General features: G+C 42.4%; 1 protein-coding gene across 5 annotated transcripts in view; it reads left to right on the plus strand.

The window, feature by feature from the left end:
* LOC126386555 (rho GTPase-activating protein 40) overlaps positions 1–14,909 on the plus strand; it is a 30,816-nt gene extending 15,907 nt beyond the window's left edge. For all 5 annotated transcript variants that reach the window (XM_050038964.1, XM_050038965.1, XM_050038963.1 and 2 more), the window contains 12 exons: positions 379–527; positions 1,339–1,504; positions 2,084–2,175; positions 3,651–3,728; positions 5,747–5,761; positions 5,799–5,943; positions 6,761–6,843; positions 9,271–9,477; positions 9,867–10,010; positions 10,247–10,398; positions 10,586–10,641; positions 11,356–14,909. In XM_050038964.1, coding sequence (XP_049894921.1) covers positions 379–527; positions 1,339–1,504; positions 2,084–2,175; positions 3,651–3,728; positions 5,747–5,761; positions 5,799–5,943; positions 6,761–6,843; positions 9,271–9,477; positions 9,867–10,010; positions 10,247–10,398; positions 10,586–10,641; positions 11,356–11,462 — 1,394 coding nt within the window. In that variant the 3' untranslated portion in view covers positions 11,463–14,909. The remainder of the gene's footprint in view (positions 1–378; positions 528–1,338; positions 1,505–2,083; positions 2,176–3,650; positions 3,729–5,746; positions 5,762–5,798; positions 5,944–6,760; positions 6,844–9,270; positions 9,478–9,866; positions 10,011–10,246; positions 10,399–10,585; positions 10,642–11,355) is intronic.
* The last annotated feature ends 1,929 nt before the right edge of the window (positions 14,910–16,838 follow it).

The raw sequence follows: 16,838 nt of genomic DNA on the forward strand, positions 1-16,838 counted from the left end.
CGTGATGGGGGATTGTGTGTCAGGCCACAGCTCTGTTATCTGTCTCTAATTGGTTCACATTAATCCCCGGGGTAACTCCACGTCGCTTCATGCAGCTTCTGGGGAAAGTCCCTGTCCTGACAGTTCTGAGTACACCTGCCAAATCTCAGTGTTTATGAATTAGAGTTTTTTACTGAGAACAGGGATGTTGTGTTTTGGAAGATAAAAGATAAAGAGAGCATGAGGTTACATTTCCTCGTGCTTGCTGACTTTTTTTCTTCCTCTTGTTCCCTCACATGCAATCAGATTTTATTTTTCACAACTTCCCTACAGTTGACTTCCTCTAGTGATCTAACAGATTGGCATTTGTGTGTGTGTTTGTGTTTGTTTCCTGCTCAGCCGTGACGCCGGAGCATCAGCGAGGCGCTCCCAAAGAGGAATTCTTCATCACCGACGTGGCTTACTGCGAACAGGCCGTCATCTTCCTCAAACAGGCCAAACTGCCGCAGAACAACAGCCAGCGCAGAAAAGAGGATGGCACCCTGCCTGTAAGCACCAAAACACTCGTGACTGTGGGTCCCCCTGCCTTCAGGAAAACGGGGGAAACTTTTAACGTGTTATTTTAAATGGGGAACTTTATAAACGTCCCAGTGAGTTCATGAAATGGGAAGACAATTTGCAAATGCGGTATTAAAGGGAAATACTGGCATGAGTTTCAGTGCATGTATTTCCTACATTCATTCCTCTTTGTGGGTGTGAAAGTAGATTTGAAATGTATTTACAAAACACAGGACATAAAGATAATCACATAACTTTTGGGAAGGTGAGGTACATGCATGATGAATAATTACTCCTCAGTAATTTAGGGCGTTTGGGCTCTTGACATTTTCACTAAACCTTTCACAGAAATCACAGCACAGTTCAGTCCCAAATATTTTGGGTCATTTTCATGTAAACCTGTTAACACACACACAAAATATTATTGTAAGCCAATTCTAATCGGCCTCGCTGTTGGTTAGATAACAGGGTTATGCACAATAAAGGAACGAGGGAATTAGCACCAAACAAAAGAAGAGTTGTTGTGTCACAGAGTCCAGCAGATTTATTTTGCTGTTTCAGGCTAAATAGGTTTCTTCAGCAGCAGTGGGGAAGAATTAGTGGTTTATAAATGAGTTAATTATACATGCATGGATACCATTGCCACATTTACTTAAAGAGTGTTAATCAAGGGAATGATATAAAGTGCTGCAATTTTCTTTTCCTCTTCTCTTCGCCTTGTTCTTTATCTTATTTTCTCTTCCTTTACTGTCTCTTCTTCTTTATTTGTAACCCTCCACTTGTCATCTCTCACCTTCTCAGCGGGTCATCTGCCCAAAGTGCCGTTTAGGAGTGACTCGTATTCAGGATCTCTCCCACTCTGACATGAAGAAGGTGCGTCAGTTGGCTCTCATCGACATGACGGCGCTGTGCGACCTTTTAGAGCTGGAGGTCAAAAGGCACAAAATGGGCAAAAGGAAAGTCCCAGGTATGGCAGCACTCGCCACACAAAGGGAAGTGAACTTTACAAAAACACATACAAGGAAATAGGCATAATGTAGGGGACTTGTATTTACTTTTTCAGACAATAACATTTTAACTATGTGCAGTGTTTATTTTTTGTCTGTTCTCAAACTTTGTCTCAGCCGATCAAATTAAAAAGAAAACAGTGACTCAAACTGGCACCTGACTGACTGTCCGCTTTCTGATGTCTGCAGAGACTTCCTCATGTCTCCATGCAGCCTGGAATTTAAATCTAAATATGCTCCTGCCTCTTTTCTAAATACTTTACATAGTACTTGTCACTCTAAACTAAACTATTGCGACATAGTCTTTAGTCATACATCAATCAGCCATTTTTTTGGTTTGCCAGTTTGACACACTGTAATTACTGCACTATGTCGGCATGCTCATATACACAGAAATACTCCAGCTATGACTTGGCAGTATGGGTGTAGGCTACACACACACCCACACACACACACAGGAAAATGTCTCCCTTATGCAACTTGTACGTTACACGATGTAAGGCAGAGAATAATAGCATGACATGTTATGTCTTTGACAGAGAGTCCCCTCTACGGTGTGCCGCTGGCTACGCTGCTGGAGAGCGATCAGAAAATCAAGCCCAACACCTCAACTCCTCTCTTCCTGCAGGCGGTAAGAACCTGAAATACATCTGTGAGAAGTGACCTAAAAAAAAACTAATAAAGACAAGCATGAAGAAGGTATTCTAAATGTTTTTATATGAATTCTGCTGTGTCAGATATCAAACAGATATCTTTAATGTATAGCCCCTTTCCCACTCAACAAAACCCCCCCACAAACATCTGGCTGTTGTCTTTAGTGGGAAATGTAACAATCAGCATTCAGTCCTGGGACAAATTACTCTGCAGTGGTCATGGGTACTTATTGGCAGCGATGGGAACATGACGCCGTGTGGACACACTCGCTTCTGCCACTTTTCCGGTGCGACCGTCAGTAACTTCTAAGATGTGAGAGATTTAAACTAGAAGTAACCACCATAACATTTTCACTGGCCTCCATGCTGCTTTCTGCTGTTTACTGACCCTGTTTTCCACCACATTCGTGACATCAAACATGACATATTAGGAAAAGAAAGGCTCACCCGTCAGCTGGCCATGGGAAAGGAGCCTGTAGCCCCATTTCCACCGAGCAGTACGGTACAGTTCAGTTCGGTACATTCTTATTCCGTTTCCACTGTGAAAAGTTGTGGATGGTACCAATGGAACCGTTCCGTACTGTCCCCATTTTTGGCCCCCCCTCTGTTGGGGTACCTAGCACACAGATCTGGTACTAAAAGGTGGAGCTGTGAACACTGCAGTCTGATTGGTCACTAGAGGACGGTCACTCTGCTCAGGGCCGAGATGTGGCTGGTTTTGAGTCTCATGTAACCACTGTTCATACTGAGAGTTTTACTAGTAAACTGTAACTATAAAATGAAAGGATGTTTTGCTGCCTCTTGAAGCAGCTGGAGTCTGAGAACAAATAACTTAATCACTCACTTTGTCAACGGTGATGAAGAAATACAGTGAGTGCTGGACGGAACAGTGAGTGAAAACAACCCTGCCCACATTCAAGAGTACTGTTTGCAGTGGAAACGCTAAGTGGACCTAGGGTCAAGGTACCATGTCTGAAGGGTTCGTTTTGGTTTCAAAGGTACCATACCGAAAGTGTTTGGTTTAAACAGAGCTTTCCTGCTTTAAAAAACCCACATGTACATGCTAATTTTGATGGGAAAAGGGGTTCATGTGGGTTTGATGTGATAATTAGGCCAATAATCTGAGCAGCGTCTGAAGTCACTAGAGTTTTTGAATGTGGCTTTAATACATCAGATCTGCTGCTCTCCCAACTGTTTGCATCTCTTTGACCATATTTTGCTCAACATGTTGGGCACATTTTTGCCTTTGTTGAACTACAAACTGCGTCTTCAGAGAGAAGCACATGAAACAACCTCAGTGTCCTCTGAATGTGAAATGCTTTGACCACACCCTGTATGTAGCAGCAGTTACTGAGAATAACCAGCAGAGGTGAGCAAGAGATTCTTATCTGCTGGTGCTCGAGTCGCTGCTAATATCTCTCTGTCCTTTCTCTTTCTCTCTCTCTCTCTGCAGTTGTTGTCGTTTTTGGAGAAGAAAGGAGTCGATTCGGAGGGGATCCTGCGGGTTCCAGGATCTCAGTCCAGAATCAAGGTAGAATATTTGGATCCACACATCATGTCTGTCACACAAAGCTGGCACCAAAATCCTTCATTATACAACATGCCCTTTTTGTAATTTAATGTTTAAAGCAACGAAATGAAAAATGTTTAATGACCTAAAGGGCAGTGAAAATATTGACACTGTGAAATGTCAGAAGTGTCTGAACAGCAGTGAAGAAAATCAAACACTGAGTTTAACTAAAGTTGACATTTAGAAAAGTCCAATGATACCAAATCAATAACGTTTGTTTCTGCCAGATTCACCTTCTGATACTGTTTTAATTCAGCACGTGCATAGTAGATGTTGAATCAATTAAACTGAAGCAGACAGAAGAGGGCGCCATTTAGCAAAATCAGTACAGATTGCAGGGAGAGATGATCATGCACCAGATCATGGATCTGACGACAAAGATCATTTAGAGAGAATTAACTACACATAAAAATTTGACATACATTTTTTATCTTTACTTTATGATGATTTTAGCCTACTAAAATATCACTCCACTGTGATTGTATTTCTTCTTTTTTCTAAAACATTTTTAATAAATAAAATTCAGATATAGAAATGTTTGTAAATGTTACATACTTGATAAAAGTTAAACAGTCACTTGTGACATATCTGTCTCTTCTCACCTGTCCCAAGCTCATGAAGGATCTTCCACCCTCAGCATATTCTGCCATTTAAGCAGAGCACAACATACTTTCTCCCTGATTTTAGATTAACAGGTAGAAGCAGGAATCAACAAAAATCTGTTAATCCAAAGCTCAAAATCCTCCCTGACTCATTTTAGTATGTTAACAAAACTTAAGATGGCCGCCTCTGTTAGCAACAAGCTGTAGACAATAGTGTGTATATATATATATATGTATATATATATAGATATGTATATATATATACGCCTGAGGCACAAATAGAGACTGATAACAGTGACAGGTAATTAGTTGTGACCTCATGTGTTTGTAACATCCACAGTCTGAAGAGTTAATTTGATACTAATGAGTTTTAAATAGCTGCTTTAGAGCCATGTCGCGTCTGTGAGTGACAAACAACTCTCGGTCTCGTTGTACATCACCATCACTGTCACTTAAAAATTCAACATTTACAAACACTGGAAACTTTATATATGTTATATAGAAAAACAATATTTAACAGTCTTGACTGATCAGACACATTTCACACAAAAACTGTTTAAAAAAGTATTGAAAATAAAATAACTGATAATTGTTGAATTAATTAACTGATATTTTTGAGTCTGGGACTTAGTGTTAAAACTAGGGGTTTAGTGCTACACTGGTATATACAATTACAATAAAATATTCATATAATGTTTATAATACACATGAAAATATAGTGTAAATGGCTGTCAAATTATTTTCGTTTCTTCAAACTCAAGCTTTGTCTCCCTCCCCCAGTGCCGTCTAGTTGCCTTCATAAAATCCATTAACTGTAATTGCTCTTTTTGTATGCATTTTTTATTTATTTACTTTATTTAACACATATTTAACCAGGTAAGTCCCATTGAGATCAACAATCTCCTTTACAAGTGAGACCTGGCCGACACAGCAGCACACAGAAAGTTACAGCCACAATAAAAAACATTAAAGATACACAGTAACATGTAGAAATATCAGAGCATCTACACACAATAACAAGACGACTCATTCATCCTTGTGCTTATGAGAGCTTTAATGTCAGACAGAGAAACCCGTTCACGTAGTTTTAGCTCTTTCTGAAGGTTATCCTCAGTGAGAGGAGCTGAGCACATAAAAGCTTTCCTTCCCAGCTCGGTCAGTGCACGAGGAACAGACAACAAAACTAAGTCTTTAGATCTCAGACTGTAGCTACAGTCAGATCTCTGTTCAATCAAAGTACAAATGTACAAAGGGAGTTTACCCAGTATGGCTTTATAAATGATCAAATACCAGTGACTGAGCCTACGAACGGGAGACACTGACAGTTCATCTGTGTTCATGCTGTTCTGAAACCGTCTCATTGTTTTCCACCTGCAGCAGCTGCAGCAGAACTTGGAGACCAACTTCTACTCAGGGCAAGTCTGCTGGGTTGGAGACCAACTTCTACTCAGGGCAAGTCTGCTGGGACGACGTGAGTCCCAATGATGCCGCCGCGCTGCTCAAGAAGTTCATCAGGGAACTTCCCGCTCCTCTTCTCACCGCAGAGTACCTCAACACCTTCAGCGCCGTCAGAGGTCAGTGTGTAGCATTTTAAGTCTCGTTAAACAGAAAGTATAAACATTCTGACATCACGTTCACACACTGTATCTGAGTCATTTGGGTGAGGCTGCTCTCCAAAGATACAAGACAAATGTCTGTTGTTTGATTTAAGATCTTTGAGTTTCAGGACTCATCACGAAGTACACTGCTCCTCTGTTACAGTTACACCATAACCAGAGCTGTAGATCATGCAGTATATCAGCAGCGGGGTGTGTTTGTGAAGTGACTCACTGTGAATGTGTTCTCTTATCTGACAAGTTGCATTTTTACAGTATAAATCAGGCACACACAATAATCCCTCTCCACAACTTCAACAATCTGCTGCCCACTTTTGCAGACAGCTCAGCAGGGTTCACATCATAATTACCTGAGTCTCTTCACCATGATGCTTCCTTCTTTCTGCTCCGGCTGAGAAAACCAACATTAAGATGAACAAGTTGATAGCCTCTCAAGAGGCGTCTGTGCACTGTGACAAAGCAGCTGTAAAAGATCTGCTATTTTCACATTAGTCTCACCTTAATAAAAGAACGCACTGATATTAATACGATCTGATTGATGACTCACTGATGTGCAGTTTGTGAGGAGGATCAGTGCAAAGTGATAAATGACGTGTGACCACAGAGACATAAGCTAACAAACCTAATGACTGTCTGTCACAATGTCATTAATCTTTAGGTATCCCATTACTCTCAGCCAAATGCAGAGGAAATGAAGAGGGTGTGAGTGTGTCTGTGTCTGTGTGTCTGTGTGTGTGTGTTAAACCTGTCTTACCTTTGCTCCCTCCTCCTTCAGACATCACGGAGCTGAGGCAGAAACTTCACATGTTGAACCTACTCATCCTGCTGCTGCCTGAGCCCAACAGGAACACACTGAAGGTATACACACTCTCACACACTTCACAGCACCTCGACTATTCAACAATGCACTTCATGAAGTAGAGACAAAAATAGTTGTCACGCTCTGAGATCAAGAGATCTCAGCACCGACTGAACACACTGATATTCTTTTACTTGATTCTCTGTGTTTGTGTGAATTCAAATAATCAGATTTATGGCCTGATTTGTAAAACGTCACATAAACATGACACCACATTCTTCTGTCATATTAAAAGAAACATGCTCTGCAAAAATCTGCTTTCGCCACACTTTTTGTTTCAGCAATAATCCTTCCAGGTCCTTACATACATGTGTTCTTAGTACTGTGCTTACGGTGGGCACAGCTTTGACGTCAACAAAATGATATTGAAACATCTGGTTACAAAGTCTCATACAACTCGCGCAGTATAATCCAAGTATCATTGATCCAGTCGTGTGCTCAGTACTTCCCAAACACACGTATTTCCCTAAAAACTTGCTATTTAAAATCATTTTGTGGCTGAAGTATTCCTTTAACTAACCAGCAATATATAAAATATTCAAAATCAGCTTGAGCTTCACAAACTGCACCAGCAAAATGCTCCTTTGCACATTAATGCATGAGTAATAATAACTTGATTAAATAATACACTCAGTTGCCAGTTTATTAGGTACACCTAGTGAAAACTAATGCAGTCTAACACAACAGTCCAACGATAAATCCCCAGTTAAAGAGAGGTGGTGATTAAATTGTTTGATGAGGATGTATTTTGTGGTGCGCTTGAACCGTATTGGATTAAACACAAAGGTGTTTCTGTTCTTTAGCCTAGCCTCACTGATTAAAGTGAGGTGGTCAGAATAATAAACAATTCAGCAGCACAACAAACTGCAGCCTCAAAAATGAACACACAGTATATTAAGCTAAGATTAATGGCAAGGCTGGAGTTTTACACTGCATTAGTTTCAGCTGAGTGTTCCTAATTAACTGGCACTAACGCCTAATGTAAACTTTTACTTAATTAACAATTTAATTAGCATTTTTACCGTGTAGTATTGCTGCTTTTACTTAAGTAAGAGATCTGGATACTTCCTCCACCCTGCACACACTTGATCTCCAGGCACAATATAGTTTTAAAATTACCTTCCAAAATAAAAGAGTCAAGTTTTGAAAAATATTTGATCTCCAGGTGTTAAAAGCATCACTGGGATTTTACAGAATCCATAAATGTCCCCCAATATATATGTGGTCGTCGCTGTGTCTGCAGTTTTTGTAGCTTCCTCTTGAATGCATGCTGCTCACAATTTGGCAGCTGGTCGCTACCTTTCTATAAAGTCCTGACCTCACCTGCGTGCTGTGCCGAGGATCGTCCTGACCACAGCAGAATAAGAAGTAAACAGTCAGGGAGCAGAGTTTCATTCATTCATTCATTCATCTTCTAACCGCTTCATCCTCTTGAGGGTCGTGGGGGGGCTGGAGCCTATCCCAGCTGACAGCGGGCGAGAGGCAGGGTACACCCTGGACAGGTCGCCAGACTATCGCAGGGCTGACACATAGAGACAGACAACCATTCACACTCACATTCACACCTACGGACAATTTAGAGTTATCAATTAACCTAGTCCCCAATCTGCATGTCTTTGGACTGTGGGAGGAAGCCGGAGTGCCCGGAGAGAACCCACGCTGACACGGGGAGAACATGCAAACTCCGCACAGAAGGGCTCCCACGCCCGGGATCGAACCGGCAACCCTCTTGCTGTGAGGCGACAGTGCTAACCACCACACCACCGTGCCGCCTGGGGAGCAGAGTTTCTACATAAAAATATATCACCACACACTTCTAGTGGATCTTAAGAGATGATTGAGTGGGATTACTTCTGTATGAGTCCATACATTGTTTTGTAGGAACATCCATCATAGTATCTTTAAGGTTGTCAGAAACTCATCTCAATTTACACTTTTATGTAACTCGACACACCGAAGCACCGTTTCATAACGCATTACTATATTGTTCTGCTCCTAATCCACATTATAAACTCTCTGCTCTGTTATATAACGGCTTGCATTAACCATGACTCACTTTCAGCGACGCCAGTGTGCAGTCAGCTCCGCTTATAGCATCCAGGAGCATAAATCCCACCTGAACTAATTACTCTGACTCCAGTGGAGGCAGCTGAAACTTACTGTGCATTAACATACTTCTCAGTCGAGGTGTTGCAGATGATTCAGTCACTGTGATAATTCACTTTACTCCATTTTGTGCCTCAGTGTAAGTGGCCTCTCAACATTCAAACATTGTTCAGCTAAAAATGAGCGAGTGTCTGTCAACTCTGCAAAAACTGGAATGTTCTGCCGCCATGTTACATGTAAATTGACAGAAAAAAATCTTTTCCAGTACTACTGAATGCCTTTAAAATTCACATATCTGTATCCATCTGTGTGTTCGCCAGGCGCTCCTCGAGTTCCTCAGTAAGGTGGTTTCCAGGGAGAAGAAGAACAGGATGAACCTGTGGGCCGTAGCAACCATCATGGCTCCCAACCTCTTCCTGCATAAGGCCGTCCCCAGCAGACTGACTGAGGGGGCAGAGAAAGGACACGCGGAGAAGGCAGCTGATGTCATGAGGCTCCTCATCCGCTACCAGGACCTGCTCTGGACGGTAGGACCGCCTACACATTCACCCACATGTTCAACCTGCAGAAACATTTGATGTAACACTGGGGGAGTAGTAAAGATGCAAATGATCATTTTGTGGGTGATGTATGCCTTTAATAAAGAGTAATAAAACAACACTCATAACAGAAACTTCTATTTCTTATCCCTGTTGTCACATAGTAAATTGGAAACCTAATATCAGACAAAGCTGTCATTAAATGTAGCTGAACTCTTGACTTTCAAAGAAGCATTTTAGTACAAATTTTGTAATAAATGGTTAATTGTTGGTTGTTTTTCTACAAAACCAAGTAGTTTGATCTATGATAAGAACTGTGTGCATATTTCATGGCATGAAAATCACAGATCTTGAGTCATGTTCCTTTTCCTCCTCAGATCCCAAACTTCCTCATGAGCCAGGTGCGTAAGCTGAACGAGAATAGCAACCGGCGTTACCAGTTTTACGATCGCCGCATCAAGAACCTGCTGAGGAAGATCCACACAGACAGCCGTGACAAACCTGATAAAAACACCTCAGAGGTGAGGAGCTGGTTAACAACCCTTTATTTATGTTAATACTCACAAAGCCTTGTGTCGATTTATTTGTTCCTGTTGATCTCATCGTCCACAAAAAGCTCCTCACAAACTGATATAAAACTGTATTAATGTTTTAGCTGCACGCAACAAGGTGTTTTGTGGGGAAACGTCATTGTTTTAATCCAAAGTTAATTCGGTGATAAATGTTCTTTAACTCTCTTTTGTTTCTTGCCCTGCAGTTGTGTCGTACAGTGAAGATCCAGGTCGGGGATCTGGTGAGCAGCACCATGGAGTATCAGCTCAACATCAACTCCAGAGCCTCAGACCTGCTCGCACAGTTTCAGCGCCAGTCCCTCCGCAGCCCCGACAATGGAAAGGGCAAAATGCGAAGGTACGAGTTTAAATGATGACTGTAAAGGCAGATAACTCTTGACTTTAATTCTGTTACATAACGTTAACAGTTAACTTTAAGCTTTTTTTCTAGCAGTAGTGATGGTGTCACCTGATGAATAATAAAGTGCTTCATCCATCTTAATGAAACAAAGGATGCTACATAAGTGTCGTATGTCTCTTAACAGAAATGGCGCCGTGGTGTATCCGGACTGCGCCCTGTACGAAGTGGGAGGGAACATTGGTAAGTTGGAAGTGGCTGCGGCGTTCTCTGTGGTCGGAGCAGCTCTGACATTTGCATGTCTTTCTGCTCATTGAGCTGATGAGGGTAGCAAGGTCTTATATAATGAACTGTGCGAGCGCCAAAGAGACAAGAGCAGTGCATCTGCAGTTATCAGAGCAGACAAATGCTTATTACACACATGTCTGTGCGCTCACAGGAGAGCTGACACAGTGAAGAGTGAGGAGACAAACTTGTTCAGTCAGTTCGGCCTTGTGATGTGAAACTTGTGAATCTACACGTAACTGAGAGTAGTGATTTATGATCACTGTTTTGAAAGTAAGTCGAAGTAAGAAAAATGGACTGTTAATTGAAAAAAATAATAAAATGATCAGATACTATTTTGATAATTCATTAATCGTTTAAGTCATTTTTCAAGACAAAAAAATCCCCCAAAAATCTGAAATTATACCTTTTCAGTCAGGAATATTTGCTGCTTTTCTCTGTTTTATAGAACTTTAAACTAAATATCAATTTAGACTCTGAGAAACTGGGCATTTTTCACAATTTTCATACATTAAATAGGTCAAACAATCAACAATTAAAGATAATAATTCACATTATTACAGCATTTAGTTGCAGACGTATTGATATGTTAAATCAACCCTACATTTATTTATATATTTAAAATTACAACAATGAGAGCGTCTCATATTTTCATGTGTGTGATCTCTGCAGGTGAGCACTGTCTGGACCCCGACACACACCTTCTGGATTTGTACAACAGTAACTCAGGAGGGGAGTGGGTCATCAAGCTGAAACCCAACGCCAGCAGAGGGCTGTGAAAGATGGACGAACAGATCGGGGAACAGGTTGCCCAAGAAGGACAAAGGCAGAGCCTGAAAAAAAAAAAGATCAAATCCGTGCAGCCCTCTCTTCTTCTCGTCCTTTTCATCCTCGGATCAACAAGGGAGAAGGAGACAGATGGACAGATGGAGGACGCAGGAACAGATAGATGGAGAATCTGCCAGGAGCAGAGCTAAAAAACTGTCTATGATCAGATGAACACACTTTGCCCTCCTTCTCTTTTTCCCCTCTACCTTTCCTCTCTCCGTCTTTCTCCTCTTTTTCCTCCTCCCTTCACTCCATCACTCCTCTCCTGCATTACCGGCGGGGCTGCGACGCCGCGAGCAGAAAGCGGCTGACGTGACTCATTACTTCCGACAGAGAAAAGAGGGAGAGAGAGCGGCAGGGCAGTTTGGTTCGCCATCTTTTCTTTCAAGCAATCATCTCCAACCATGAGCGAGCAGATGGGGATGCAGAGCACCTCTGGCTACAGAGAGCCGAGGTCCCGCCCCCTCCTCAGGCCAGACAGACAGTGTGTTTTCATATCGCGGGTTTCATTCATCAGTGACTACATTTACATGCAAAGTAATATTCTGCTTTTATTCAGAATGTGATGATATTCTGAAGCTGATACAGGTCATGTAAACGGCATATTTTCAGAGTTAGGCCTTTCTCTGATTGTGGCATTTTCTAAATAAGCATCTCAGCTGGGCTTTTTACTGCAGTTTACACTCGGCCTCTTGCCTGTTTATGGTCAGCTCTGTGCGTTATACACAAACTGACACACCAACAGTTTGCAAGGCAGGGGTTAGAGACGCATGCCCAAAAGAAAATCCCTCATTTCTAGTTGGAAGGAGAAACACACCTGCTTTTAAACATTATAAAAGACTTTTTAGATTGACCTTTTCGAGAAGGTTGTTGAAGGAATGAAAGAGGAAGGCTGCGTTCACACGGCCACCAGTGGAAAACTTTGAAAACATTTTGTAGCAAAGGGAGAAAATGAGACAAGTGGTTCCACTTTTATTCATCGTGAAAAACGACACGTTAGGGCACATTAATCAAAGTATGCACAGCTGCATTCACTGTCATTTTCCACGTAAACAGCTCAGTAGGAGTATCGTCTCTTTCGGAATAAGGGCAAAAGTAGGATTATTGTGTGCATGTAAAAGTAGTCAGGGTTTTGTAAGAAGCTGACGCATGATACTGGAGCTCTGCGACCATATTCTAGGCTATAATCTGGTGTCTAAACCTGTACTGTACAGTACATTTTAAAAGTTGTTTTATACGAGGGGAAACGATGTTTATTTTGAGACTGAAAATTGTCACCATGAAGTCTGTTTAGTAGCTGTTGTGGAGATTTCTAGATCTCCACAACAGCTTTGTGGGGAATTTAGGTGTCTCTAAACCCCCTACCAGAAATCAGGTTTCCCGTTAACATGACATTAAATAAATCAAGTTGCCGGAGAAAGCCAAAACAGATCACTTAAATGCGTTAAACAAAATGGCTGCCACAGGTACCCATTTATCTAAGAACGTGGACAGAAAACTCCAGTATCATGTCATGTAATCACTGATGATTAAAATCAAGAAAAAACATTGAAAACTGAAAGCCAGTGGATCAGAGGCCGGCCTAGAAACGGAGCAGGACTTTGGCTCTCTGTAAACACAGTTACAGTCTGATCAATCAGTTAATCAACTGACTCTCTCTCATCCACTCATCTGCTTATGTCTCTCCGCTGACCGTTTCCCATCTCAGACATTTTGATCACAAACGAAACAAAGAAGGAGAGCTCGCTCTTTTCTGTATCGCCTCCATCCTTTGTCTGTGCCATTCAAAGAGGGAAAGAGACCCGGACGAACTGATATCTTCTTATCTGTGAAACCCTGCAATCTCCTGGGCCTTATAAAAAAATCCATGGACTTCCAAGGACCCCTGACCTGTACAGAAGCTCAAAGAGACTTTCCTTTTTTCTTTTGATACCAAGGGATTTGGTGTCACAACCTCAAGGACAGTTATTGCACCTCTAAAGGGAGTTGTTACGGACACACAGTGAAGCTGGTCTTCAGGTCTCATTTTTAAATGCATGAATCGAGCCGAAAGTGCTGCAGTGACTCTTGGGGGTTTACTGGGATAATTGTTATTTATATGAATGTAACGCCATTGTTGCTTCTGTATTTGATGAGTATTGTGTAGGCTAGAGAGACTGTAGGATCACGTGGAGTTGCCGCGCTCAGTGTAACAGTATGTTGTGTGAAGTCACCCATGCTCAGTGTGGGAATTTGCAGTGTTCTTGTACATAATTCTCGATGCCGAGTTTCTGACGGATCTGTTGACGTCCTGAACAGTGCAGTGAGATAGATGTCATGTGTAAATATTCACTCACACACTCTGCTGTGAAGAGGCACCAGTGTCGCTGCAGTCGGACTGTTTTGATTGTGTCGCCACTCGAGGTATTCTGAACACACGCACGCAGCAAATGAATGTGGTTAACATTTTGTGCCGATCATCAGATGTGAATCATTTACTCCTCGCTGCCGGAGCCATGTTGGTGCTCCGCGGCCATTTTGTGGGAAGTGTCTCGCCACTCTCCGCTCAATAGATGGAGTAATGACAGTCGGCCCCGGCACCGACATCTATCACCACCCTCTGCTCCATCTCTGTCACCTCCCAGTAATGGACCATAATGGCGGTGCGGTGCATGCATCAGAAACACGCAGAGGAATCACATTTCTTTGATAAAGCAGAAGGTAATAAATAGCTGTTATAAATTCTGCTGCCCCGGACCTGACGACAGCAGCAGTGTGTGTGTGTGTGTGTGTGTGTGTGTGTGCATGCATGTGTGTGATGAGCTTCATTACACAAGTCCAATTGGCCTGTCCCAGGGTCCCAGGCACAGTTCAGTGCCTCGGCACAAAGCGAGCTGATGAAACTGCCTTCTGCTGACAATCAGGAGAACTAGGTCACCTCTGAAGCAGCATCCCAGAGGGCAAGCAGTGTGGGGCCAAACACCCCGAGGAGCCCGGCACACGGACGTGTATTGTGTAAACACACAACATGATGTGGAGTCACCAAAACGGGGGGACACAAGTTCACACACATTACACCAGTTTTCTGTTTGTACATACGTGAATGTGTTTGTGTGTGAGAGGAAAAGACGCAGCTTCCTTTGGGGGTACAGTGTTATCTATGTAATCACCCAGGGAGACGAAACGATGGACAGTTACAGGAACGTGTGTTTGTCGTGATCAAAGCGTGGTTGTGGACCTTTTTGTTGTCTTCATCAGTGTTCGGTGAAGATTGTAGACGTCGGCGAGCAGACGTCAGAATGTATATTTATGCCCTTTACACATTGTTTTTAATACTTTCTGTGAAAATAGTCTTTGCTGTAGAAACAAAAACTTTTGAAAAACGTTTTTGTCAATAAATGTGAATCTAATGTGCTGAACATGATTTATTTTTTTCAATATGGGGTAATGGCTGTGGTGGAGAGATGCTATCAACGATCGTTCATCATCCTCGTGGATCTGCGACGGCGTCACAGAAAGCAGCAAACATACACACACGCATGTGAAAACAGAGAAAATGTGCAGTGAAGTATTGGTTTTATTCTGCTGCTGTAATCAATGGAGAGATTAACCTTGTAATGTGCGCGGGTGAAGAGGCCGGCGCTGATTAATCATCGCCACCGTTCCTGGAAAAACCATTCGCAACTAACTGCCTCATCAACTTTGATTATTCAAGGTCTCGGCGTGTCCAAAGGGCCGCCTGAAAGACAAAAGGGAGAAAACTGATGTGTGATGGAGCATTTATTGTTTCTACTCTCACTAAATTAGAGTTAGGGTGTGTTTAAATTCAAAATGAGATATTAATGATTTTAAAAACAGATGATTTCAAAGTGGATTCTGGCATGATAGATTTAATATATTTAGATGTAAAAACAGGCTATTTTAGGCTGTTATCACCTGCATTTTTGAAATATTGACCTTTAATTTTCTGCATAATGAAAATGTAGACTTTTGAAAGAAAATCTTTTAAAAAGCTCAGATATTTATCCCTCCAAGACTCTCTCACACCTTTTTCATCACGGCTGTTTCCCTGAGTAAATACTGTATGTTTGCTTCTTTTCCTTCACTCACTCATCTCTGACAACAACATAAAAATCACTAAGCAAACCAAACCGCAGCCCCCCAGCCAGAGCCGCAGCAGCAGCAGCCAGCCTGCCAGACGCAGGCCCCTTTGGCCTGCTGCAGATCTAAATTACTGTAATCAGTGGATGAAAAGCAATCAGCAGCCTTGTATGAGCTGCTGGCAGAACGCCTGACCCCCGGCTCTCTCCACCAATCAGACCGCTGCGTCCCATTCACAACTAATCATGACGTGCACTCAGAGCTCGCCGCCTCCCTCACATTTGATGGAGGAAGCGCTCTTCTCCTGCTTTTGTCTTTTTTGTGCCGGGCTGACCGGAGTCGACTGGATTGATGAGGGATGACGGTGCGAGCTGAGGGTTTTTTTCCGGTGCTTACATGGTGGCAGCCATGGTTTCCCTCCTGGCACCAGCTATAGAGGCTCCGCCACTGATGAGACAAAAGTAAAGTTTCACTTTCAAATTTAGACTCTAATCTCTGCTGCTAATGATGTGTTCAAGTGAGGCAGGAAACGGATGAAAGGAAAAACATGTTCTGGTGTAAATTTAACAGAGTGAGGTAATCAGTGATGGGAAAATAATTTGAGTGTCTGAGTGATGGGAGAGTTTGTGCCTCAAGAAAAAGCTCACTCAAACCAGTTGTGTCACATACTCATGTCAAAGTGTGATTTACTGTGAGGGTTGTCTCTGCTCCTCATGAGCTGAAGACGCAACATTCAACAGTTACACCTTCACACAAGACCGGTTTGAAGACTGATTCTGCTATTTTTGGGATCAAATAATTTTAGGAGGACATATATTTGTAGTTTCAAACATAGTTCAGTCAAAGAAAACTTTACTTCCATTGGAGTATTATATTTGGTGGTATGACTCTGTTCTGGGGCCTCTTGCCTTTCCTCTGGCCTACGTGGAAAGCCTCTTCCATGCGCCTACATTGAAAGCACACCCGTCTGCCTTCCCATGTGCAGACAAAGAAAGCCTAAGGCAGAGAGAGCATACCTGTCTGCCCTTCCAGATGTATACAAAGAAAGCCTGAGGCAGGGAGAGCAGCAGCAAAGACCCTCCCAGGAACAGAACAGAGCAGCATCAATGAGCTGAGCTGCAAGCAGTGATGTAAGACAGTTACAATGGGCCCCAGTTCACGCAGATACCTACTGTATATCATCTCGTCTCATCACATGACCAAAAAGAGACTTGACATTGGACAACTTCAGCACACATTTTACCCAG

This window comes from Epinephelus moara, chromosome 24, assembly GCF_006386435.1.
Source record: "Epinephelus moara isolate mb chromosome 24, YSFRI_EMoa_1.0, whole genome shotgun sequence".
Classification (NCBI taxonomy): Eukaryota; Metazoa; Chordata; class Actinopteri; order Perciformes; family Serranidae; genus Epinephelus; species Epinephelus moara.